Source organism: Platalea leucorodia (assembly GCF_965183815.1).
Source record: "Platalea leucorodia genome assembly, chromosome: 11".
Taxonomy (NCBI): domain Eukaryota; kingdom Metazoa; phylum Chordata; class Aves; order Pelecaniformes; family Threskiornithidae; genus Platalea; species Platalea leucorodia.
Window position 1 is genome coordinate 17878358 of NC_138833.1, and position 24835 is coordinate 17903192.

General features: G+C 40.8%; 1 protein-coding gene across 5 annotated transcripts in view; it reads left to right on the forward strand.

Annotated features, from left to right (window-relative positions):
- Positions 1-23281, forward strand: part of KDM3B (lysine demethylase 3B) — a 69773-nt gene extending 46492 nt beyond the window's left edge. For 2 of the 5 annotated variants that reach the window (XM_082324515.1, XM_082324516.1), the window contains exons 16-24: positions 2617-2883; positions 10965-11136; positions 14231-14321; positions 14409-14539; positions 17891-18010; positions 18525-18664; positions 18995-19171; positions 19732-19866; positions 21982-23281. In XM_082324515.1, the coding sequence (XP_082180641.1) occupies positions 2617-2883; positions 10965-11136; positions 14231-14321; positions 14409-14539; positions 17891-18010; positions 18525-18664; positions 18995-19171; positions 19732-19866; positions 21982-22062 (1314 nt within the window). In that variant the 3' untranslated portion in view covers positions 22063-23281. Of the gene's footprint in view, positions 1-2616; positions 2884-5926; positions 6036-10964; positions 11137-14230; positions 14322-14408; positions 14540-17890; positions 18011-18524; positions 18665-18924; positions 19172-19731; positions 19867-21981 lie in introns of those variants that run through there. The other 3 variants (XM_082324517.1, XR_014229508.1, XM_082324518.1) reach the window with 3 other exon arrangements.
- The last annotated feature ends 1554 nt before the right edge of the window (positions 23282-24835 follow it).

Here is a 24835-nt window from a genome sequence, read left to right on the forward strand (position 1 = left end):
AATAACCTTAAAAAAACCCTTGAATAAATCAATGATATTTGAAATGGTTACAAGCATTTAGTTGAAGAGAAGGATAGATTCTGTGGGATTTATCAAGGCTTAGCTCTTCTTGGAGAATACTTTCTCCAAAAGCTGAGGCAGATAGAATGAGAAAGATGATGAAATGGCTTGTCTCGTAGCAGAATTTTTTTTTTTCCTCTGAGTCAGGCTGGAAGGATGAAACCTTAATAATAGTTCATGTTGTTTTGGTTTTGGTAGAGGGACGACCCGTACAGCTGTATGGGAAAATATGTCGCTGCTGCAGGAAAGTGAATCCGATAATACTTCCCCCCCGCCCCCTCTCATCACTGAGTACAGGCAAAGAAATTGCCATCACTTGTTTTAAAGCAAGTTATTCCTTCAAGGCTTGAGAGGGCCTGTCTCAACTTGTATCCCTGTCCCTGCGGCTCTATGCATTCTCTCACCGCATTGAATCAGATCTATTGTGTAATGTCTTTTTACACTTTCTTGACTTCTGGTTTTCACAGAGTAATTTAGATTTGAAAGAACTTGTGGGGAACTCTGGTCCAACCCTCCAGTTGAATGCCTGGATGCTTAATATAGAATGTATATGAACAAAACATACCTGAGAAACCGCAGTTGTGTTGGTCAAATTGAGAGGAATAAGAGCTGCTCATGAAGAGAATCATCTTGGTGTTTCTGGAGCATTGACATTCTGTTGTGAAGAGTAGTTAGCATTGACTGTAATAGCTAAACCACATATTATCTATTTCGTGGCCTCTAAAGAGTTAGCATAAAGGTACATTTTTAAGACCATTGTAAGTGGATGATGTTATGATCTAGTCTTACTTGCATAAGACAGGCTGTAGAAAACTAATATAATCGGCAGCAGCAGTACAGGCTGGGGTCTGACCAGCAGGGGTGTAACGCTTCTGAAAGGAGCCCAGGGAGGACAGCAAGCTGAACATGAGTCAGCATTGCACCCTTGCAGCTGCGAAGGCAAACTGTCCTGGGCCTCATCAGGAAGCATACAGCTGGAGCACATCAGGGAAGGTGATTATTCCACTCAGCACTTGTTAGGTCACACTTGGAACACTTTCTGGTTTTGGTCTCCCCAGTTGAAGAATTAAACTGAAAAATTGGAGGGGGTCCAGTGGAGGGCCATGAAGAATGATTAAAACGTTGGAGAGCTTGACACATGAAGAAAGGTTGAAGAAACCGGTTCTCTTCATCCTAGAGAAGAGAATGCTTTGGGGATCTGATCGATCTTATCGTATCTAAAAGGTAGTTGTAGAGAATATGGAGGTACTCCTTTCACAAGGGTGCATGGTAAGAGGGCAAGAGGCAATGGACACAAGTTGCTTCAGGGGAACTTCTCTCTGGATATAAGAAAAAATTCTTACTTTACGTTCAAGCAGTGGAATAGGCTGCCCAGAGAAGTGATGTAATCTCCTTCCCTGAGAAGTTAAGGTTTGGCTTGACCCAGCCCGGGGTAACTTAACCTGATTTCAACAGAAAGTTATACCAAATAATCTCTAGGTCTTCCTTCTGACCTATACTCTTCTATAATTCCATTAATATTTTTTACTGAATTAGTATCTTCAGTTATGGATAGTGTTATATTTTAGATTGATATCTCTGCATATGGTAAATTTTCTGTCTGTTGAACTTCAGTTTTAAAGAAGATGGCAAAACTGTTCCAGTAATAGTTTTTCACTGTTACTGTTCATTCAGGTTCCAGTCCCTGCTTTTTTTTGGAGGGGGGGCATTTTTTTGGTTGGTTTTTTGTTTGTTTGTTTGTTGGGGTTTTTTTTTTTTGCTAGAATGAGAAGCTCTTTGCTACTAGAAATCTATCACACCCCTGCCCCCTCCTATAGGTGTCTTGTGAATAATGCTCCAGTTAGTGTTTATCTTCTGTTAAATATATGAAGTATATTTAGTGTCTTAAGTATCTTGCTATAGGTAAGGCCTATAGGCAGGCTTTTTTTTTTTTTTTTTTTTTTTTTTTTTAAGTTAAGAACACAATTTAAGATTGTGTTGTTAATGTCTTCCAAATTTTAAACATCCCTTAAGGAGTTCTAAACGTCCCTTGAGGAGCATGGACGCCACAGCCAGAGAGGCTGTCTACTAATGGTTCTGTTAACATTATACATCCAGGAAGCATCTTCTCCTCTCTGTCTGTCAGTGTTTACTTAATGTTCCCATATCCTTCAGCTCACCTGTGCCGGGGTTGAATTCCCTTTCTTAGTAATGGAATGAGGAAAATGGGGAAATAGAGTTGAGATGTTAATGTAAGTTAAGAAAAATATGAACCTTTTTTTACCATTGAAGTAGCAGAGTTTAGATGACTTAAGTTTTTCTATTCCATGATTTTTTGCTGTAATATTTTTTTCTAGATAGCCTGTAGCAGGTTATTTTAAGTTTTACTATTATAAAACAGGGGCATAGCTGTTTCTGTTCTTACTGGGTATGTGCCTGTCTCTGAGCTGATTTGTTTACTGTTGCGTGTTTTTCTGATAGCAAGATGTCCGTGACTAAAATCTGAATGAGAGCAGATATGCATTAATATGTATGCTATTGCAAGACTAAACTTACCTCTGGATTTACGTCTTCTAGGGGGCCAAAGGTAAAGCCAGCCTGCCTAACTTCTTAGACCATATCATTGCTTCCGTGGTGGAAAATAAGAAGACGTCTGATGCTGCAAAACGGGCTAGTAATTTAGCTGACACACAGAGAGAGGTGAAGGAAATGGTAATGGGCTTAAATGTGCTGGATCCACACACTTCCCACTCTTGGCTGTGTGATGGTAGACTCCTTTGCCTTCACGATCCTAGCAACAAAAACAACTGGAAGATCTTCAGGGAGTGCTGGAAACAAGGCCAGGTGGGTGATGACAAATAACCAACCTTTACTGCTTATAAGTATCCTGAAATTTTAACCGGTACCTTGATTATTAACAAGTCCATTCAAACTTTGGCCAGTTGCTCCTGAGTGAATATGATGAATGAAGGTTTTGACTGTAGTGCCATAAACAGGGGACACAGCAGCCCTCTCCACTCCGTGCTGTACTGACTCAAGCCCATGTGCCCTTGCACATTGAGCTTCTCTCAGCTTACCAGTATGAGGGTGTTTGCTTTGACAGCCTTTTTAGTTGTGGTGTGGTTTGTGCTGAACCTGCTCTACTACAGCCCAGTAGTGAATCCACTATGATTTCCCACATGCATCCTAGCATCTACCCCATACTTAATGCTTTATAGCCTCAGGAAAAGGTCCATTCCTTCCAGCTGCAGCATGTACAAGAATATACTGCTACATGCAGTAACTTCTGCTGAATTTCTGCTGAAATTTTTGGGTGTGCTTGATGCAGTGTCTCATCCTGAGCCTACAGCTTATGTGAAGCCAAGTATTGTTTTGAATTCAGCATCTCATGTATTGAGCACTCTCCTGGATTGTCTGAGGGGTCATCAACCAGTTAGGCCTTCAGTCAAGAGACCGGACCTTAGACCTGCTGCCAGCATAGCCACTTTTTCAGATCTCAATCCATAGTGGTACAGCTTAGACTTCTCCAGAGAGTCATAAAGATTGGCCTGGTCAGACAAGCTGAATCTTAAAAAAATTGGTGAGTAGCTGCTGCTGCAGAGGAAGCACACCCATAGATCTAACAGAATATGGTGTCCACCAGTGTTCAAACTGTGTTCTTGGCACTTGGTTCTGCAGCTACCTCTGACACCGTTACCTTCACCAGCTACTCAGCATTTGAGACCATTGGTGCTAGACAGTTATGTCCCTCATCATCTTTTCTGGAGAAGTCCTCGTTGGCAGCTGTTCTGTTGTTATTGTGCTAATGCACTCGGCACTCACACTCCATACTTATTTGTGGTTGCTCAGAAGACGTGCGGACTGCTGAGCTGTGGTAGAGGAACAGATCAGGCTGCATGTTCCTCTTTTGGCATTCAGGGTCCATTCCTGCCAGAAGTAGAGTACTTTCCAGTTAATTTTAGTGTGTCCCATGGGACTGCACATTCTCTGGGTCCCCTGGGCACAAGCATACCTAGCATGTAGCCATGAGAACTGCAGAGAGGATTGTGGCACCACCAACCACAGAGTTACCGGTTCCTGTTTCTGACTCCCCTAGCCAGCTGCTAAGAGATGGAAGAGGCTACTGTGCAGCACACCCTCCTTGTCTGACTAGAAACTTAGCTTGCTGCTGGTATTGCCAGCTTTCCCCCTAATTGCAGGTATCTTCTTGTCCTGATTTTTTTGGAGTGCACAGGGGTCTCTTCCTGTTGCATCTTTCTGTATTTATGAAGGATTTCAGATCATTCTTTTGCAGTGCTGTGGTGTCAACCATCTGCCTGAATTGGCAAAGAGCTCCTTAGTTTCTCGTCAGTATACTCTGATAACTTTCTCAACCCTTTCTGTCAGCAAATAATACTGCCTCTCTGAGGAGGTTCCTAAATATTTTGGGAGGTACTTACAAAAGATGTGCTTCTCAGTTTCTCTGCAAATGAGACTGGTTAATCACCAGGTGCAAGATGCTGCACTTAGCCCTGGGGTTCTTGACTGTTAATGAATCCTGAGAGACTCCTTATGGAGTCTAGAGATGTGATTGTCCATCTTCTGTCTGATGTGTAGCTTGCAGTGTGCATCGCCTTCCAAGTCGGTGCACGCTCTGAGGCTCTGGCCACAACTGTCATGCTCATGTACTATTTGTGACCCTCTATTTTAGGCTTTGCCCCAAATTGCTATTGATGCTTTTGGATGATTTTATCATTCAGAAGACCCCTTGTATAGCAGCAGACTAGGCAAGTCCCTTGCTCATTCAAGGATTCTCCAGTGGTGTTGCACTCACTTGAGTTTCCAGCTGAAATGTGGAAAGCAATCTAACTGAACCTCTCTCATTCCTGCACGAGAGAGAGCAGGTGACCCAGGCAGGCGTTGCTGTCTTGACAAGGGTGTTCTAAACAGAATTTCTTCAAGCAGAGATTCTCTCAACAAACTCTGCTCTGTCACAGTTCTCCCTTGGCTGACATCCTCCTGTACATCCCAGCTGCACCCTTAAAAGTGAAGTCAAAGAACATTATTTCCATCACAATCCCCCAGATCATCTTCCCCTTCCCATTTTGTGGGCTGGAAAAGGTTAGTTGGAAAGAACCTCTTAGCTACTCTCCCCAGCACAATAAATGCACACTGGACACTAGATCTTAGTTGGAAAAAACCTCTTAGCTACTCTCCCCAGCACAATAAATGCACACTGGACACTAGATCTTAGTTGGAAAAAACCTCTTAGCTACTCTCCCCAGCACAATAAATGCACACTGGACACTAGATCTGAGCCGTATGAAGATCTTAGCCATGGTAGCATCCCAAATTGTTAAAATTCTTTTCACTTTAACAAATGGATAATGAATGGCACTCTTTCAGTGTCATGCAGGAAGAGCAACGCTTTTCAACTCCTTTGTCTTCGAAATTGTCAGAAATAAGTTAAATTCTGTCTTATCCCAGAATTCACTTGCAGACCATAAGATTATTTCTTTCTGGAGCTGTTCTTCAAGAGCATTTTGCTCTCCTGAACATGGTTGTTGCTCATCTGGGGATACTGTCAGGATTCTCATCCTATAGCAACCTGTTCTTTTCTGAGTTTTCATACTAAGCTTTCTCTTTTTTGAGATACTGAAGATTTGGAGTGGCGTTGGAGGTTTTTATTTGTTTTCTTCTAGTAGTGAGAACAGAGCTGGCAGGAAATGTCTACCAACCAAATCTGCAATCCTTTTATCTTGCAACCCTGGCTGTGCTCTTCACTAGAGAGAGCATTTTCTTTCTTCTGTGAGAAATTCTCTGCTTAATAGCTGGAAGGGTTCTAGTAGGTTAAGTAGATTTTTTTTCTTTTTTTTCTCCCCCCCCCTCCCCAATTGTTATGTTCAAGTGGTCAAGTGAATACAGCAGGGATCAAAATTTGTCATTATTTTCATGGACTGAAGAAGACTAATTTATCCATCAGCTTTATCCATGAGTTTCGACCCATCCTGTGAAAGGTACTGTCATTTTACTCCTCATCCATGATCCCTAGGTTTTTGTAGAATATGATTAAAACCTTTCCATTGCCTTAATGTTACAATTCCTGTTGGGATCAGGGAATATATTTAAATTTGGGATCAGTGTATCTGCTCTGTCATTTTAGGGAGGTTTGCTGCTTGTCAGGGCCTCACATTTGGGACATAGTGGAAAGACTGTCAAAGCTTGTCTGTCCCTCAGACATTTACCCTCTGCTACTCTTCCATATTGGCATGAACAATACTATCAGGGAGACCTGGACAGTATCAAGAGTGACTGTATGGCTCTGGGAGTAGTGGTCAAGGCCATGGAGCCCAGGTGGTTTTCTTAATCCTGCCAGTGAGGGGTAGAGGGGTGGACGGATTCTGCACGTCAACCATTGTTTGCGCAGCTAGTTTTGACAACAGGGTTTTGGGGTTTATGATCATGGGAACCTCTTTGAGAATTGAGGACTCTTGGAAGAGATGGGATCCATCTAAGTGGGGCAGAAGCGTCTTTGTCCACAGGCTGGCCAACCTGATTAGGAGAGCTATAAGCCGGGAACAAGGGAGGGAGAGCATGACCAGTTTTGAGAAAGGAATTAGTTGATTGGGTTGGCAAGCAAGCAACGTGGAGTGATGTGAACAGGAGAAATCTCATACTCAAGAAAACAGGGATGAAAGATGTTCACCTCAAGCATATGCACATAAGTGAGGAACTGTGTACATCACAGCATTGTGAGGAAAGCTGTCATACCATTTCTGGGAAATCAGTGTGACTAGGTGCCTTCCTGAAGTGCCTGTACACTAATGCATACAGCACAAGGAACAAACGGGAGGAATCAGTGTGCAGTTGCATGGCCACAATCTCATTGGTATGATGGAGAAGTGGTGGGATAGCTCATGCAACTGCATTATGGCAAGGGTTAGGTACAGGCTGTTCAGGAGGGACAGTTCAGGAATGACAGGCCAGGAAGGTGAGGAGGGAGCATTGCTGTTTATGTGAGGGAGCAGCTGGAATGCGTGAAACTGCATAGGAACAGATGATGAGCCATTTGAGAGCTTATGGGCCAGGATTAACAAGCAGATTAACACGGGCAACGTTGTGGCGAGTATCTGCTACAGACCACCTGATCAAGAAGAAGTGATAAGGCCTTCTTCAGACAACTGGAGAAAGCCCTATGTTCACATTTCCTGGCCTCATGGGGCCACCCTGGTATCTGCCAGAGGAACAACACAACAGGTCAGAAGCACTCCTGAAATTTTCTGGAGTGCATTGATGACAATGTCCTGACACAGCTGATCAAGGAGCCAAGTAGGGAAGGATGCTCTACTGGACATCATGCTTACACACAAGGAAGAACTGGTGGTTGATGTGAAGGTAAGGGGCAGTTTTTGTTGCAGTGACTATCAGATGGTGGGGTTTGGTTCAAGATCCTGAGAGGAAGGAGGAAAGCAAAAAAGCAAGACCAAAAGCCTGGGCTTCAGGAGAGCAGACTTTCACCTTTTCAGATATCTGGAAGAATCCCATGGGATATGGTCCTGAAGAGAAGAGGGGCTCAGGAATGCTGTTTGAGTCATGCTTAACCTGCCTCATAGCCTTCTGTGATGAGACAACTGGCTTGGTGGACAAGGGGAGAGCCCTGGATCTGTTTTATCTTAACTTTAATAAGGCTTTTGACACTGTCATAATGTTGTCAGACAAACTGATGAAGTACAGACTAGATAAGTAGACAGTGTGGTGGATTTAAAACTGACTGAAATGCCACACTCAGAGGGTTGTGATCACTAACACAAAGTCCGACTGGAGGCCAGTCACTAGTGGTGTACCCTAATGGGTCAGTATTGCATTGAGAACTGTTTAACATCCTCATTAATGACCTAGATGGGATAGAGTTTATGCACAATCAGCAGATTTACAGATGATACAAAACTGGGAGGAATGGCTGATACACCAGATGGTTGTGCTGCTATTCAGAGGGACCTGGACAGGTTGGAGAATTGAACCGAGAGGAATCTCGTGATGGTCAGCAGGGGAAAATGTAAAGTCCTGCACCTCAGGAGGAATAACGCCCTGCAGCAGTACATGCTGGGGGGCAGCCGGCTGGAAAGCAGCTTTGCCTGGAAGGACCTCGGGGTCCCGGTGGACAAGGAGGTGACCGTGAGCCAAGAATGCATCCTCGTGACAAAGCGGGGCAGCGGCATCCTGGGCTGCGTTAGGAAGAGCGCTGTCAGCAGGTCAAGGGAAGCGATCCTTCCCCTCTACTCGGCACTGGTAGAGGCGCCACCAGCAGTACTGGGTCCAGTTCTGGGCTTCCCAGTCCAAGACAGACATGGACTTGCTGGAGCAAGTCCAGCAAAGGGCCACCAAGACGATTAAGGGACTGGAGCATCTTTCATATGAAGCGAGGCTGAGAGAGCTGGGGCTGTTCAGCCTGGGGAGGAGAAGGCTCGGGGGAGTGTGGGGAGGAGATCTTATCAGCGTGTGTGAATACCTGGTGAGAGGGAATGAGGAAGAGGGAGGCAGACTCTTCTCAGCAGCGCCCACTGACAGGACAAGAGGCAATGGGCACAAATGAAAAACCGGGATGTGCAACCTGAACACAAGAGAACACTTTTTTTTAGTGTGAGGGTGTTTCCTTCCAACCTAAACGTTTCTGTGGTTCTGTGGGGTTTTTTTGCCTTTTTTTTTTTCCCTGAAGTTGACAGGAGGAGACAACCCCTATTTATTTTCTTAAACCTTACTCTTCTGGAGTTGATGTTTCTTTGCTGCCTTCTAGAACTTAAGGGCTATGTTGTGTTATATTTGAAAACCAAGGCCATTTCTATTATCCCCAAAGTTGTTGGTTTTTTTCCTCCATTCATTTCTGAATGAATAATTGTCCTCACTTAGGGACTAAAATGGATACTAGTCCTGTTGGAGGCCGTCAGGCAATCCAGGTGAAGCAGTGCTTAGTTACTGGAGTGTTTTTAAGCAACCTAATTTTGGAATTGCACTGATACTACTAGAACATCTAGGGGCATCTGTGCTCCCCAGGGTTATACTGAGCTCTTCATGTGAATAAACCCATGATCCACCTTCAGATCATTGTTAACGTAAGGGCACAGCTTGGAATTAATTTAAACTTGCATAAACATGTGAACTGTCATTGGAACATAGGTAGCAGTTACCAAACCTAGAGTTCTTCAGGTGCGGTAGCCCATGTGCAAGTTCACTTCATACCCTCTTTTGCTTTTCTCTCAAGTCTTGTAATTCTCTGTAGAGATTGTAGGGTGAGAAGAACTGACAAGGTCTTGGCCAGTGTTGGGAGGATTGTCTGGTATACCTTTCCTAGTACTGTTAGGTTAGCAAATCCTTGAGCATTTATGGGGAGAGGCCACTCAAATCTTGGTGTGGAATGTGTATATGTGGTTAGCCTAAACATCTTAAAACCCCTTTTGCAAGTGAACAACCACTTTTCTGCTACTTGGTTTTGTACTAGGGAATTAATGATGATCCATGATTATACATAAAGAATGAGTGAAATAGTTGAAAAATTTGTATCAGAATATGAAAATTTCGTATGAGAAGGCTTTACTATAAATGCTGTTTCTAGTGGTAGTTGCATTTGTGCTTAGAAAAAGGAGAGGTGGTGGGACTCAGCACCCACTGTACTTCCACAGGTGGATTGACCTTGGGTGGCTGCCAGACCCCTACCCAGCTGCTCTCACTCCCCCTTCTCAACAGGACAGGGGGAGAAAATAAGGTGGAAAAGTTTGTGGGTCACAGTAAAGACAGGGAGATCACTTAGTGATTGCTGTCATGGGCAAAACAGATTCAACTTGTGAAACAGTAATTGAGTTTATTGCCAATTAAAAATAGAGTAAGATGGTGGGGAACAAAGAGAAAGCTAAAAACACCTTACCCCCTCTGCCCTGCTCCTTCTTCCTAAAGGCATAACTTTACTCCTTCATCCCCAACTCTTCTACCTCCTCGTCCCCCCGGAGCGGCACAGCGGGGATGGAGAATAATGGGGGTTGCAGTCAGTTTGTAACACTTCATCTCTGCTGCTCCTTCCTCATCATGCTTTTCCCCTGCTCCAGTGTGGAGTCCCTCCCACAGGATACCATCCTTCACAAACTGCTCCAGTGTGGGCCCTCTCCAGGGGCTGCAGTCCTTCAGGAATAGACTGCTCCAGTGTGGGTCCCCAACAGGGCACAGTTTCTGCCAGAAAAATTGCTCCTGCATAGGCTTCTCTCCAAGGGCTGCAGCTTCTGCCAGGAGCCTGCTCCAGCGTGGGCTCTCCATGGGCTGCAGCTTCCTTCAGGGCATCTCCCTCTGCTCCACTGTGGTCCTCCACAGGCTGCAGGGGGGCAACTTGCTTTCACCATGGGCTCTTCCATGGGCTGCAAGGGAATTTGTGGAGCACCTCCTCCCCCTCCTTCTTCACTGACCTTGGTGTCTGCAGAGTTGTTTCTTTTGCTTCCTTCCCCCCTCCCTCCCCACCTCCCCACACCCCAGCAGCCGCGGAGCATTTTTTACCCTTTCTTATTATCACAGAGGCACCACCAGCATCAATTATGGGCTCAGCTTTGGCCAGCGATGGGTCTGTTGGAGCCAGGTGGAGCCATCTTTGTCCAGCACAGGGCAGCTCCCAGCTTCATCTCACAGAGCCCACCCCTGCTGCCAACACCTTGCCGTGTAGACCTAATACACTTGCCTTAGTAAGTCTAATACAATACCACTTCTAAGGCAACTGCACATGGCCTGGAACTGAAGTTTGCTTTGACTCTGGTTATTTGTTTGATGCACAAAAACCAGACATGGATAAAAACAGATTTGTGGTGTCTTTTGTATGATGGTAGCCAGGAGTCTCAGCTCTTAAGAAAGTTTGGCTGCATGTGTAAGAAATTTGGTTATGGTGGAGTAAGCATTCATCTTTGTATTCTCAGCCCGTGCTGGTATCTGGTGTCCATAAGAAGTTGAAGTCAGAGCTTTGGAAACCAGAAGCTTTCAGCCTGGAATTTGGAGATCAAGATGTAGATTTGGTGAACTGCAGGAACTGTGCCATAATTTCAGACGTGAAAGTGCGTGACTTCTGGGATGGCTTTGAGATAATATCTAGTAAGTAATATCTATGGCTGACTAGTTTAACTGAGCAGTCTGTCTCGCTACCTTCAACTCCTCCTTTTCCACTTATTTTCTCAAAAAATAAAAATAATATTTAAAAAAAACTCCAAATAGCTATAAGTCTCATCCAAAGAAGCCATTGCTCCTTAGATGTAGCGTACCCTAGAAAATACTTTGTTGATGAAGATTAGGACAGGGCTGCCCAAGAAAACTTCATCTGTACTACGGCGTGTTGATGTGTATTACTTTCATGTGTCAAAAGATGATCCATTTCATGGGAAATTACTTTTTTTTTTAACTTTCCTAAGTGAAATTAATCATCGGTTACCGTTATCAAGACAGTAAGTGATTTGACTACCCTTACTCTCCTTCCAACCTCAATATTTATTGTAAAACTAAAGGGAACCTGCAGAGCTAAAACAGACTGAGGCTTTTGATGCTAAAACTCAGACTTGGTGGAATACATCAACTAAGTAAACTTGACATTGCAAATTATTCTTATAGTAGATCATCTGCGAGTACAAATACATGTTTATATGTATTATGAATAGCAATGCTGTATGCATACCTCATGTAATAACACATTACTTAATGCTTGAGTTCTTCTTTGAGGAAACCTTCTGTCAAGGGTGGATGTGGAAGCTAACCAGCTAAAATTCCTGGGGATATCACTGGTCAGATTAAAGAGCTTCTGAAAAGCAGTGTGCTCTATTTTAGATTGTATATGCCTAGATCAGAGTGGTCTTATATTTACAGATGTTAGAGTTGTAACAGTTCATTGCAGTGTTGCTGATTGTAGTGTTTTCTGTATTTATTGCTATGTGCACATAGCAGAAATGGTGAACTATTGGATAGCTTAATGGAATGTTTGTTCAACAGCAAACAAAATGATAGATTTGTAGACCAAGAATTTTCCCTTCCGTAGTCATTTTCCAATCCAAGAGCTCCCAATTTTTGACTTGTTTTTATATGGTTTCAAGTACAGAGTCTTGTATTTTGTACTGTTAAATTTCATACTATTTCTGTTATTACTCAGAAGTAAATGGCCTAGAAGGATATAATGGTGTGGTCTTCCTGTGTATTAACAGTAATGGGGAAATTTCACAAACTCTTCGCTTTCATGCTAGGGTCATTCATGAAAATAGTAAATTTGTATAGGTCAAGTTATCTTTGAGCAATGTTTTTTGTAGTTTGTCTCCAGACAGACATGCTTCTTTCTGCAAAATCAGCTGCTGCCTTTCTTTTAGATGATGCCTTTACCACACTTTATATGAGAAATGTTAGTGATCTAGGTTGGAAAACCTGATGACTTGTGCTAGTTTCTTTAAATACATTTTCTTTAGCGTTTTTCAGCCGTGTGCAATCCCCGATTTAGAAGAGTATGGTTTGCTACTAGTCCGGAGATTTCACACACCAACTCATATGAAAACTGTTTGCAAATTATATAATGACTCTGACTTCTCTGCATTACATGAATTTTAGATTTCTCAAGTACATGGCTGGTTCCCTCCCCCCCACCACTCGCATTAAATTATTGAAGAGATGTAGAACAGCCACTGAATTTGGAGGTGGTATTGAGCTAATCCCTTGATTATTCAATATGATATTTTATTTTAATCTTGTGCTGCTTACTTTTAATATCTTTGAGTTCTAAGTGGACTTTTGGCAGGTCTCGCTTTTTTGTTTTGATCCTTCTTAGACCTGCTTTTCTTTGCTGATTGGATGTTTTCTGGGTTTTGTCCAGTTTCGTGTAATTTGTCAGATCCAAATGTTTTCTTCCAGGTAGCTCTTTGCTCTGTCCTTTCTGAATAGCCTTCCTACAAGTTTCTTCTCCTTATTTGGAACAAAGATCCTTGATGAGTTCAAAATCTTGAATACGGGAAGTTCTGAAACATCTTTAAATTCAAGTCCTTGAGCTTTTCAGTTCAGTTGCCTCTCTAAAATCCATAACTCATCAAAATTTGTTTTCTTTAAATCAGTCACTTTGGTTTACATATCTGAAGTTCTTAATTCCTTTTAATTTCAATGAAATCATTTTTTATATTGCAAACTAAGGCTGGCTTCTGTAGCCTGTTGATATATATAACACAGATGTGATTCACAGGTCTCCAAGTCCTAGTTTCTTAGATATGCTTTTTCTTTTGGTGCTGTCAGCAGCTCTGCTAGGTCTGGGTGAGATCAGTTGCTTTTTGTTTGGTAAGGTAGGAAGTGGTGAAGGATGTTACTTTCTGGGGAAAAGGGGATGTGAAGGTGTCAGACTGCAGTACCTCCTGTTTTCTAACTGATGGCTTCATGTAGAGTTGTGAGGAATCTGGTAGAAGAGTGAACTTTGTTTCTCTCTAAATTTTATACTGAGTCTTCTAAGCTGCTGCACGTGCCAGTTCCAGATATACTCTCTTAGCCATTGTAACATCTGAGGCAAAACAGCAATTGGCGTGGTCAGTGCTGTTACATCTTACATCCGCTGTTGCGTACGTAATGTCATCTTGTTGTGCTACCAGCTTTCTCTGTTACCAGTCAGGACTCACGTACAATTCTTGAAGTGAGGAACCAATGTTTGAATTCAGCACCCTGCTAATTTGAGTGCCTCCAGCAAAGAAGAATTTAAAAAACTAAAGGCTGTCTTCCTCAGGAACCACCTGCCATTTAGCTTTTTTGAGTGTGGTGTACCATGGTTTCTTCCTTTATACTGAGGTTAGGGTTGATTTCAGAGCATGAACCAATAACTTCAATTTTATAGAAACACAACTCCTCTTGAAATGAAAGACAAAACTCCTTTAGACTTTGGTAAAAGTAGTAAGGCAGAATGCTTTGGAAAGGCCTGTTTTTGAACTTGAATAAAAACTATTCTAAAACTTAGCAGCTGCGCAAGATCTGTGAAACTTCTGCTGTAGGTAATGATATACAGATCTGATTGTTAAACTGTTGTTTGGTCATACTATGATAATGCTTGGAAGCCCAAAGAAAAATCAGGATCCATTTTGCTGTGCAATGTAAGAGGTCTTGGTACAAAAGACTTACAGCTTAAACAAGGTAATGGGCTGTGGTAAAAATACTACATGAAGAAATCTTAATTTGTTTCTTGCAGAACGGCTCAGGTCAGATGATGGTCAGCCAATGGTACTAAAGTTAAAGGATTGGCCTCCAGGGGAGGACTTTAGAGATATGATGCCTACAAGGTAAGTAAACCTTAGTATCAATGCCTACAGGACTGCTGTAGGCACTACAGGAGGAAAAAATGTCTTTGTTCTCTTGTTGCTCTCTAGGTTTGAGGACTTGATGGAAAATCTTCCTCTTCCTGAATATACCAAGAGGGATGGCAGACTGAATTTGGCTTCTAGGCTGCCAAGCTACTTTGTCCGTCCTGACTTGGGTCCCAAAATGTACAATGCCTATGGTATGTGAAGATAGTTCTGCAGATGTTGGTATTTGTGACTCTGTTATGCTCTTTATTATACTTAGGGCATATGCAAGGCTGTGGCATTAATCAAAACTCAGTGCTTATCCTGGAGCACACTGTCATTTTTTTTTAATTAGTCCTGTGATCTATTCTTATGCTAGTCCTCTCTCTGTCAGATGTGCCATTTTTTGCCTTGTGGTTTCCAAGAGATGTACATATGATAAGTTTGCAAACAATTATTATTTAATACATATAATAAGCATAATACTGATACAGGGTTCAAGGAGAAGTTAATATCTTTTTGAGACCAATTGATATACTTGAGCAGAAAATCAGCCAGCTTCTGGGTACTTTGATCTGTGTGTTCATGTTTCTGACCAGGGTTGTCATTTTCTTCATCCATGTCTTAACAACACAGACCACAGACAATATGCAAGGGAAAACTGCCACCATATTCAGCTACCTGAATTGGATAGTTTTGTCCTCTTAAGACTGTAATTATATAGTAGGTAAATAGCATACATATGGAGGAAACCTTTGCCTGAACGCATACCCTGCATGGGACTGCGAAGCATTAAATTTTCAAATGCTTGTCAATATAGCAGAGTGTGGAGGAGATAGGAACTATTAATTCATGTCGTATCAACTTGAATTATTTCAGTTCCTGAATGTACCGACATTGAAGTCATGGCCAAAAGCAGCTTTTGGAGACTTTTAATTTGAAACAAATTATTTTTAAAGTTCCAGGATACTTTTAAATAACCGATTGATTTGGAAGTGTGTACTTTTGCAACTTTAGAGTAAGATAACTAAAGTAGTTGCTCTTTGCATATACTGAAAAATATCAAGTGATACTGATAAGGAAAAAGTTGCAGCCATCTTGCAAAGCAAGTATGTGGAAGCAAAGTTACCCTAATGTAACTTCTGTAGTTCTCTTTGAATATTTATGAGACAGGGGTGCAGGGGTTTTTAAGGTTTTTGCATTCCAATTATCGATACACCTACAGTAACAACTCACCTGAGGATGTGAAAGATTTTCCATTGTTTTGTCGTTAAAAAAATGTGTTAGCTCAGTAACGAAATGCGGATCAGACTTCAGCTGTAAACCAACATATTGCAGTTCTGAGAAAGTGTTTGTGGGGTTATTTTTGGGTTTTTAGCAGTATGACATCACAAATAAGAGTTAAAAAAAAGAGGCGTTTGTGAACTTAGTCATATTGAATTTATTGAGTAGTTAACGGTGTTCAATGCTTTGGTTTATGTATTACTCAACATGTAAGTTGAGTGAAGAAGGCTGTACACCAAAGAGCTTATAATGTAATCAAGCTGTATCTATCTATCTATCTATCTATCTATATATACCTTGCTTCTTGCTGCACCCTTATATATATATATAAGGGTGCAGCAAGAAGCAAGGTAATCAGTGAGGGCTTACTTGTCTTTGTGTATTGCTAGTTGCTAGCAATGGAAGGAATGGATTAATGTTGTTGAATTTATCTTAAATGTCAAAGTTCTCTTTCCCTTTGTATCAGAGTTTGTGGAGGGAGTGTTGACAGTATTTTTTTTTTAGCATAGAATGTAGCTCTACTATTTGGTCCTTCTTAGATATATAGGTCTTGGTCCAAAGAGAGAAAGTATTACACTTCATTTACTTTCAAGTTAAAAGAAAAAATTTAGCTAGGTCTGTCTTAAAAACCAGTTTTGTATCTTTTTGCTCTTAGCTGCTTTACAGACAAATTAAAGGGTGGACCTAGATATAAAACCAGTAATTCTGTCTATGGTGAATAAACGTAACTTTTCTAGCGTATCAAATGTATTTTGGTTGTAAATACGTGGCTTTGTTTTCTGAGTATGCGGTGGAAAAAAGTTCCAATAGTGAGGTAAAGTCTTTCATGTGCTTAGCATTTTAGAGCATTAAGATAGAAAAATGGTGACTGAAGCTTGATTCTTAAAGTGATACTCAGTTACCTAAATAAAAGGATTGTTTATAGAAGTTAACTGTGAAGAAATCTTATTCCCTTCAACAGGTTTTGACCAGTTTTATATATAAATACCTGAACTGTTTAACATAAGACTTGCCATTGGTGTTGTATTTGTATTGCCCATCATACTCTGTGACTTAGACCACTAGCGAATAACTAAGGGAAGAATGACACTTCTTAAATTATATCCTGCTGCATCTGGCAAAGCGATTTTGGGGTGGAGGTTGTGAGGGCCCTTACGTGAGGTCAATAATTAACCTCTCTTTTGTGAATCTGTCTGGCCTGTTTTTTGAACCTATATATTATGCTTATCCACGTTTGTATTTCAGTTGTGCTTTCTGAAAGTTCATGTTACAAACTGTCTAAATTAGCTACTGTTTCTGGCCTGTTATGATAGGTATTGTACAGGGAGTTGAGTTCCTGTCCCTAGAAGCTTATATTTTAAATAGAAAAGAGATAAATAGGATGGCGATGCTAAAACATAACCAGTACTCTTGTGGTCATACTTACGTTAGTGTTTGCTGATATAAAGATTTTTTTTTTTAAATCTTTTAATTTTTTTCCCCCGTGTTACTTACTAGAGGAGATGGTAAAGCAAAAGTAGAGAGAGAGAGTGTGCTATTGAAGGGTCAGAGGAAGAGAGAAGAATGTGTTGTATGAGAAGGTGAAAGAATTAAGCAGCAAACATTTGAAATCTTTCTCCATTACTCATAGCCACTTGAGAGGGGGAAGATCATCCAGTGTATAAAGGTATACGCACTTGAGAGTCTGCAGGTGTTTTTCCTTACTCAATTGTAATCTGAATTGTTCATGATGAGTTGGACAGTAACTGCTGTGAATTCAACTGATCACATGGATTTTACAGCTGAGTATGAGAAAATAATGAACTGCTGGAGGCTTATACTTGTAACGGTCCAATGACTTGCTGTACACGGTATGATGCTAATGCCACTTACAGCAGTCGGGGTTTCTCTTGTGCCTCCAAGCAAAGGAAAACAGTGCCAAAGAATGCCTACTACCTTTGTATTACAACAGCTAAGTTCCCTACTACAGACTGTATAAATGACCCTCAGAGAGACAAAATTGTGAAGTACAAGTACAGGCTTTGGTTTTAAAATGCTTGTTTTCTCATGACTTGGGTGAACTATATTTGCTACTTCTTTTTCCTGTAAAATAAAAATACTAGTTATCAGTAAATTTTTTACTTACACCACACATGACATGAAAATAACTACTTCACCTGCCCTTTGACATTGGTTTCTGCTCTCGTTGCTGTGTAAAGTTAGCATTCTAGAAAGATGTTTCAGGCAGATTATTTCTCTAAGAGCTTAAATAGAATTTGGTTTTATTTTACACTCTGTTATAGGCTTAATTACTGCAGAAGACAGACGAGTTGGTACCACAAACCTGCACTTGGATGTGTCTGATGCTGTTAATGTCATGGTGTACGTTGGAATTCCCATTGGGGAAGGGACCCATGATGATGGTAATGTTTGAGGAAAGCTGTTTTCTGTCCATTACAAATCAATTGTGTGTGAGAAAGACGACTGTACCTTTCACTGTTTAAGCTTGTCATATCTATGAGATATAACCCAAATATACAAGGCAGTTTGCTACGTCTGCAGCACATATTTAAAAGTGCAGTAATGCTTCATTGGTTCCCAACTGTGGAAGCAGCAGAGTTTTGCTCGAAATTAGATATCTCCTTGGAGAAAGGAGGAGAAACGGTGATAAGTTACTCTTTTTTTCTCCTTGTATTTGAATAATTGTAGTTAGTTCCGTTTAAATTAATGACTTAGTTTGTGATTAGCTGTCAGATGACACATTTCCTGCATTTTGTTAAGATGAAGCTTGATGTGCTTGGAGAGGGCACTGTATGATGCAGCAGTTGCAGTAGCGGTGTGACTGGAATTAGCAGCTCAAAATGCTCCTTCCTCTTCTGTATGTCAGAAGTCAGAAGCTTTGTAATCATACCGCTTTTATGTGGATTCCCCTTTCAGAGGTTCTGAAAACAATCGATGAGGGAGATGCTGACGATGTAACAAAGCAGCGAATCCACGAAGGAAGAGAGAAACCCGGAGCATTGTGGCACATCTATGCTGCCAAGGATGCTGAAAAGATACGGGAACTTCTCCGGAAGGTATGTTGGTTACAAAGGAGGCTTGAGCCTACAGGATTCCTTGACTAGCTTATTTATAGCAGCTGAATGATACAAATTGCTATCAACATCAAGTGCATAGGTATTTTAGTGTTGTCTTTGAGGACATTAGTAGTTATTCCCAGGTTTTCAGCCTGGTCTAGAATCTTCATACTAATGCACAGATCACTAGTTAAGACCTAAATGAGCTTAATGAAAGTAAAGTTCTACCTTGAAATAGTTTGTTATGTTTTTTGGTACAGAGCTTTTTGTGAGCCAGCAATATCAAGGTGCTGTGTCATGGTTTCCCCCCACCCCATATCTTGGCCCTAGGTTGGAGAAGAACAAGGCCAAGAAAATCCCCCAGATCATGACCCCATTCATGACCAAAGTTGGTACTTGGACCAGACCTTACGTAAGCGACTCTATGATGAGTATGGTGTACAAGGCTGGGCAATAGTGCAGTTCCTTGGAGATGCTGTGTTCATTCCTGCAGGTGCTCCCCATCAGGTAAGTATGCCAACTCCAGGCCATATTGACAACTAGAATTGAATTGGAGGCCCAACAGAACTGTGACTTCAAAATAACTGTTAGCTAATATTGCTGACTTAGGTTCCTTTTTCTACATATGCAGTTCTTACAGGAACTGTTTGAATTGGATTTTAGTCATTATATTGGTAAAAATTATATAAATACCTGAATGATGTGTACAGTACTGTGATGGAATTAAGGAAAAAAAAAAAATTAGGGTGAAGGGTGGGAAAACATTTCTGTGTAGTGAAACTTCAGCCAAGGGAACAGAATTCCAAAAAAGCGTGGAGAACAGTAGAGACCTTGCTTTAGAGAATGCTAGTGTATGTGGGAGAATAGGGAACATGTGAGATGTCACGTATTTTGTCCTGTTTTTACCATTAGACGCAATTCTGTGTGAGATCAAATAGGCTTCAGTTCCTGTTACTGATAAGTAAATGTGGAAGAACCTAACATACATGGTGGTGGGGTTTTTTGGGTTTTGTATGGTTCACTCAATCTTGATGTATCTGTCATTTGATACGGGGTTTTTTTTTTAGGTCCATAATTTGTACAGCTGCATTAAAGTGGCAGAAGATTTTGTATCTCCAGAACATGTGAAGCACTGCTTCCGTCTGACCCAGGAGTTCAGGCACCTGTCTAATACTCATACAAACCATGAGGATAAACTGCAGGTAACCATTTTATGACAGTAGTCACTAAATATATCCTGTTTTGCCAGCTTTGTTCAGTACTAGAAACACATGGCTAATGATTTAAGAAAAAAACAACAACTTTCCACAACTTTGGAGGTTCTCATTGATAAGTATTTAAAAAATAATTAATGCACCTATGTCTACAGTATTATGTAAACAAAAATTAGTAATAAACTTTTGGATTTCTCCAGAGAAAGGAGTTAGACTCGATTATCCTTGTGGGTCCCTTCCAACTCAGGATATTCTAAGATTCTATGAGAGAACTTTCCCACTATTGGACTAGAGTATGTGTCGGTATTAGTAAGTTTTTAAATGGCTGAATCCTGAATGACAGTGAAGCATAGCAGGAAAAAAAAAAATATTAAAAAGGAAAAAGCGGTGCTTTGTTTTGAAGAGAGATGTTTATTTGAGCAAGGACACTTGCATTTGTTTGTTTATTGCCTAAAGGAAAATTGCTCTGAAAGTGAAGGCTTGCTTATTTAAATCGGGGATATGGTTTAGTGGTGGACTTGGCAGTATTAGGTTTACAGTTGGACTCGATGATCTTAAAGGTCTTTTCTAACCTAAATGATTCAATGATTCTAAAGTAGTCCCAAACAGGAAAATTAAATGTGTTTTGGTTTGAAGAAATCTGACTGCTTAAACTAATAATTATGCACAGAACGTATTATGCACTGAAGTAGTACGTTGTATATAAGACAGTAAGTTGTACAGAGAGAAGACTGTGGGAGACCTTTTATGATTTCCCCTACGTATGCTTCTGAAGAGTTAGTATCTGTTTAGTTTGCAAATTTTGTTGTCAGCATTTTTTGTGTATTAGTAATCTCATGCATGTAAAATGAAGGAGGGTGGAGATCTGCAGAATGGCTGTTCTTGCAAAAGTGAGTACTCAATATACAGCCATCCTCCAGTATGTCACCCAAGAATGTCAGAACTTACCGTGTTAATTCTCTCAAACAATTCAGTGAAAAATTGCTGTAAATTTCTATGTGGATTTGCACAGGATTTTAAAGGAAAGCAGAAGTAGGATCAACTCTCATTGTGAGGATCCAGCTTCTAACACTGTACCTCTTCAGCTGTAGTGGTACAGACATGGAAGTATTTCTGTAAATGAATAGGTTGCAAATGAGTAATGCTTAGTATTTAAAAAAAAAAAAAAAAAAAAGAAAAGAAAAAAGTAACTGCTGGCAAAGTGGAACTTGATACTGCTGTGAAAAGGAATACTGGTTGTATTTGTGCCTCACAGCCAAACTTTACCGTTTTTCTTTGTCATTTTTCATGTATATTTTTATAGAAATATCTGTCTCTGTATTTTTACATATATATTAAAAAATACACAGAGACAATAACTGTCACATAAATGATACAAAAGACTGAGATCATATGTAAATCAGGAAAAAATTATGGTGCTTGGCAGTTAGTTGAGCAAGTGCAATTAAGCTACTCAGAGGTGAAACTTTTCCGTTCAATACCTAGAAACTGAATTCAAATAAACTTAAATCAGAAAAATCATAAACTAGATAGAGCTTTGATTGATAAATAGCTAAGCGTGGAACAGATTGCTGTGAGTACTAGTAGATTTTTTCATCTCTGATCTTGCTTCCCTTTCTGGAAGATGCACAAATTAGAAGAATTTCTAGCCTCCATACAAAGACAATAGGATGATTTGTTGCATCGTCTTGATTTACATAGGGTTAAACCATGTGATTTTCTTGCTCCTTTTGGGTTTGATTCATGTGAATCTGTAAGTGATACGCATCACAAGGACTTTTTCAAATTAAACTCATATGTGTGACTTCGTAGTGTAGTCCCTCCTACTCTCATGAAAAGAGACTACATCTAAAATAACATAAGTAAATATATGTTGTTAAGTGACCAGAAAATGAGTTAATAAATCAGTGCAGGTGTCTAAAATATTTGTCGTCTAACTGTGACACTTAAAATTTGTGCTGTTGATATCGTGAAGCAGTGATAGTATATACTTTGTGTATACTTGCCAGCTGTTACAAATTCAGCTGTCAAATTGATTGCATAGGTATGTGACACTCTCTTTGTTAGTCTGTAGAAGTTGATTTATTTTTTTTCCTGTTACAGGTGAAGAACATTATCTACCATGCAGTGAAAGATGCTGTTGGCACACTGAAAGCTCATGAATCCAAACTAGCTAGATCGTAGGAATTGCTAATTCCAAATGCCCTGTGAAGTAAGCCTTTTGCTCACAGTATATACAGGGACTGCACATGACTGCCTCTGCAGGAGCAGAGGCTTCTCACTAAGAGCTGGTGTGGTCAGTATTACACACACTCTTCAGCCACTGTTTTCTACGCTGCCTCAACACTGAAGGTCTAACGGAAGGTCGCACTGTTACACGCAGAATTCCAGATTCTAACGAAAGGTGCCATGTCCCTTTCCTGTGGCCTTTTGCAAATTGGAAGAACACGGAAACCACTTGGTGTTCCTGCATATTATGATTAGAAATGGTATAAAGAGTGTGGATGTTTTTTTTCCTCATGCCTAGTTAGTCTCCACGAAGTTAGAAGGAATGTGCTGGAGGTGGGTTGTCCTGCTGCAGACTTAGTTGATAGCTGCTGAAGGAGTGTGACCAACGGTAGCCCAACTGCAGAAATTTAAGCAAACTTCCCATGTGAGATACAGGCCAAGGAAAAGAATAAAGCTATTCTCTGCACTCCCCTTCTTGTAGCCGTTTCTCTATACACTGTAGAGTTGCAGAAATAAAGGGAGAACCCACTTTTTTTCCCCAGGAGACTCCAGAAATAGGAGAATTGTGTATTTAGTGAAAAACTAGGTTTGTAGTGAAACAGTTAATATTTCATGAAAGTAGATATTTTTAGTATTTTTGAAGTACCACAACTGTTCCTGGATTTTCAAGGAAAGGCGCATTACATATAGTCTTCCTTTCAATAAAATCAAGAAGTGATTTTTAGAAAGCAGTCCAAAATAGCACAAAAACAGCCAAAGGAGAGTGAATAGAAATTGACACCCCACCTCCCTTGCCCATATTCCTCACCCATCTTCCCCCTCTCCCTACGCCACCCTGCTTCCTCAGATGAAAAGTAAAAAGGAGTATAAACTCTGTTCTCATGTGGAGATGTTGTACATCTCTCCCTGCACTGGTGACTGCAGGCAATAGTTCACCCAATACCAGTGCTAGCTGAAAACATCTATCCTTTCCAAAGTGAAGGAGAAGTTAACTTTCAGTGTCAACTTTGTCCAGAACTATTTTAAGTAAAATGTTCCTGCTTGATAGAACTGTATTCAGAATTTACTAATGTCAGCATTGATGCAATGGATTTCATTGTCCGGGTACATGGGGAAATGTATCTACCTTATATCCAGCTGTACTGTAGTGCCACCTGCAGGCCTGTTAATATGTTCACGGTTATTTCATTTTTTTAAAAATAAAAGTCATTTACTGTAACAGCCTGGGCAGTTTCTTTCAGACTTGCACACTGATCTTCCTGCTTTGACATTGTCTCAGCTTCTGCCTCTGGTAGCGTAGGCTGCCGGTTCATTTTGTGCCCTGTGTCTGACCAGAAGGCTTGGGTGTTTTACGCCTGGCGTCCCACACGCGTGCTGGGAGCATGCCAGGCTACCTGCGGATTCTTGATTCTCAGAGATAGTTTGGGTAGGGGATCTAACTTTTCCTAAACAGCATCTTGTGCTGTGCTCCCCACCTCTCACTGTCTTCCTAACAGCTTGGGGTTCAGAGCTGCCCTCTCCACTGGAGATACGGATATATGTATGGAGATACGGATATATGTATGGAGATACGGATGGGGTGGTAAAGGTTCCCTGGTTTCTGACCTCGGAGGTTGTGATGGCAGCAGCAGTTTGGTTCCCTGGCCCGTCGCATACTGGCAGCTTCTCAGGTTGGTTACTGGGTACAAGTAGTTCACTCCCGGGCTTTTGCGGCCTTCGTACCCTTGCAGCTAACCTGTGAATATGAGCTAATTCAGTCAGCTACAGATGAAAAGGATTATCCCGGACCCATGAACCGTTCAGCTTCACCATATTCCTATTGTGCAGAATGTCTTGTGCACTTCTGTTGTACTCTGTGCATACACGCCATTCTGAACGGTTAATTATAGCTGTTTCCCTCATTTGTGTGTGTCTGTATATCAGCAATTAGAATTAGATAAAGATCAAAAAGACAAAGACCTGGCTATGCGTAATGCAATAGCTTCGGTCATTTCCACTGCAGTGAATACACTAAGAGTTCTGCATCTCATGCTGAACCTTTGTTTGGTTTGAGTCTCTCAAACATTGTTTTTGTCTCTTGAATTTCCTCTTCTATTAATCATGGAGTACAATCAACCTAAAGCAATATTCAGCCAAAATCAGAGGAATGATTTGGACAAAAATTACAGATTGAAATTAAGAAATATGTAGCAATCCAGATTTTTGACCAGATGAAGACAGGAAGAATTTGTAAATTGATCTGGCAAATCAGTTCCAGTAACTTATGTCTGAAAACTTCTATCCTTTATCTGGATTGTATGCATCAGGAGATGGAGACTACCACTTGTTTTGGCAAGTTTTTCCAAATAGGTAATTTTTTTATATGGGGCACAAATTTGCATTTATCTAGATTCAGAATCCCCTTATCAATTCTTGCTTGTTTTCCACCAAGAGAAGGTCTTCACTTGACTAAAAGCTCTACTTGTCAGCTCTTGGAATGCTGTTAAACGAATCAAAATTTAGCTGTTACTGTACAGCAATTTCAGCATTTCTGAAATAGAATTTTCATGTATTGTGTATGTGCAAACATGTAAGTATTTATTATGACTAATCAGATATATAAATATATATAGATCTCATAACATTTATGGAGGTATGTATTATACATTACATATATATTACATTTTATATATGTATATATACCGAACCCAGAGAACTGCCAGGGTTTGTTTTGGTTTTGTTTTCTTTC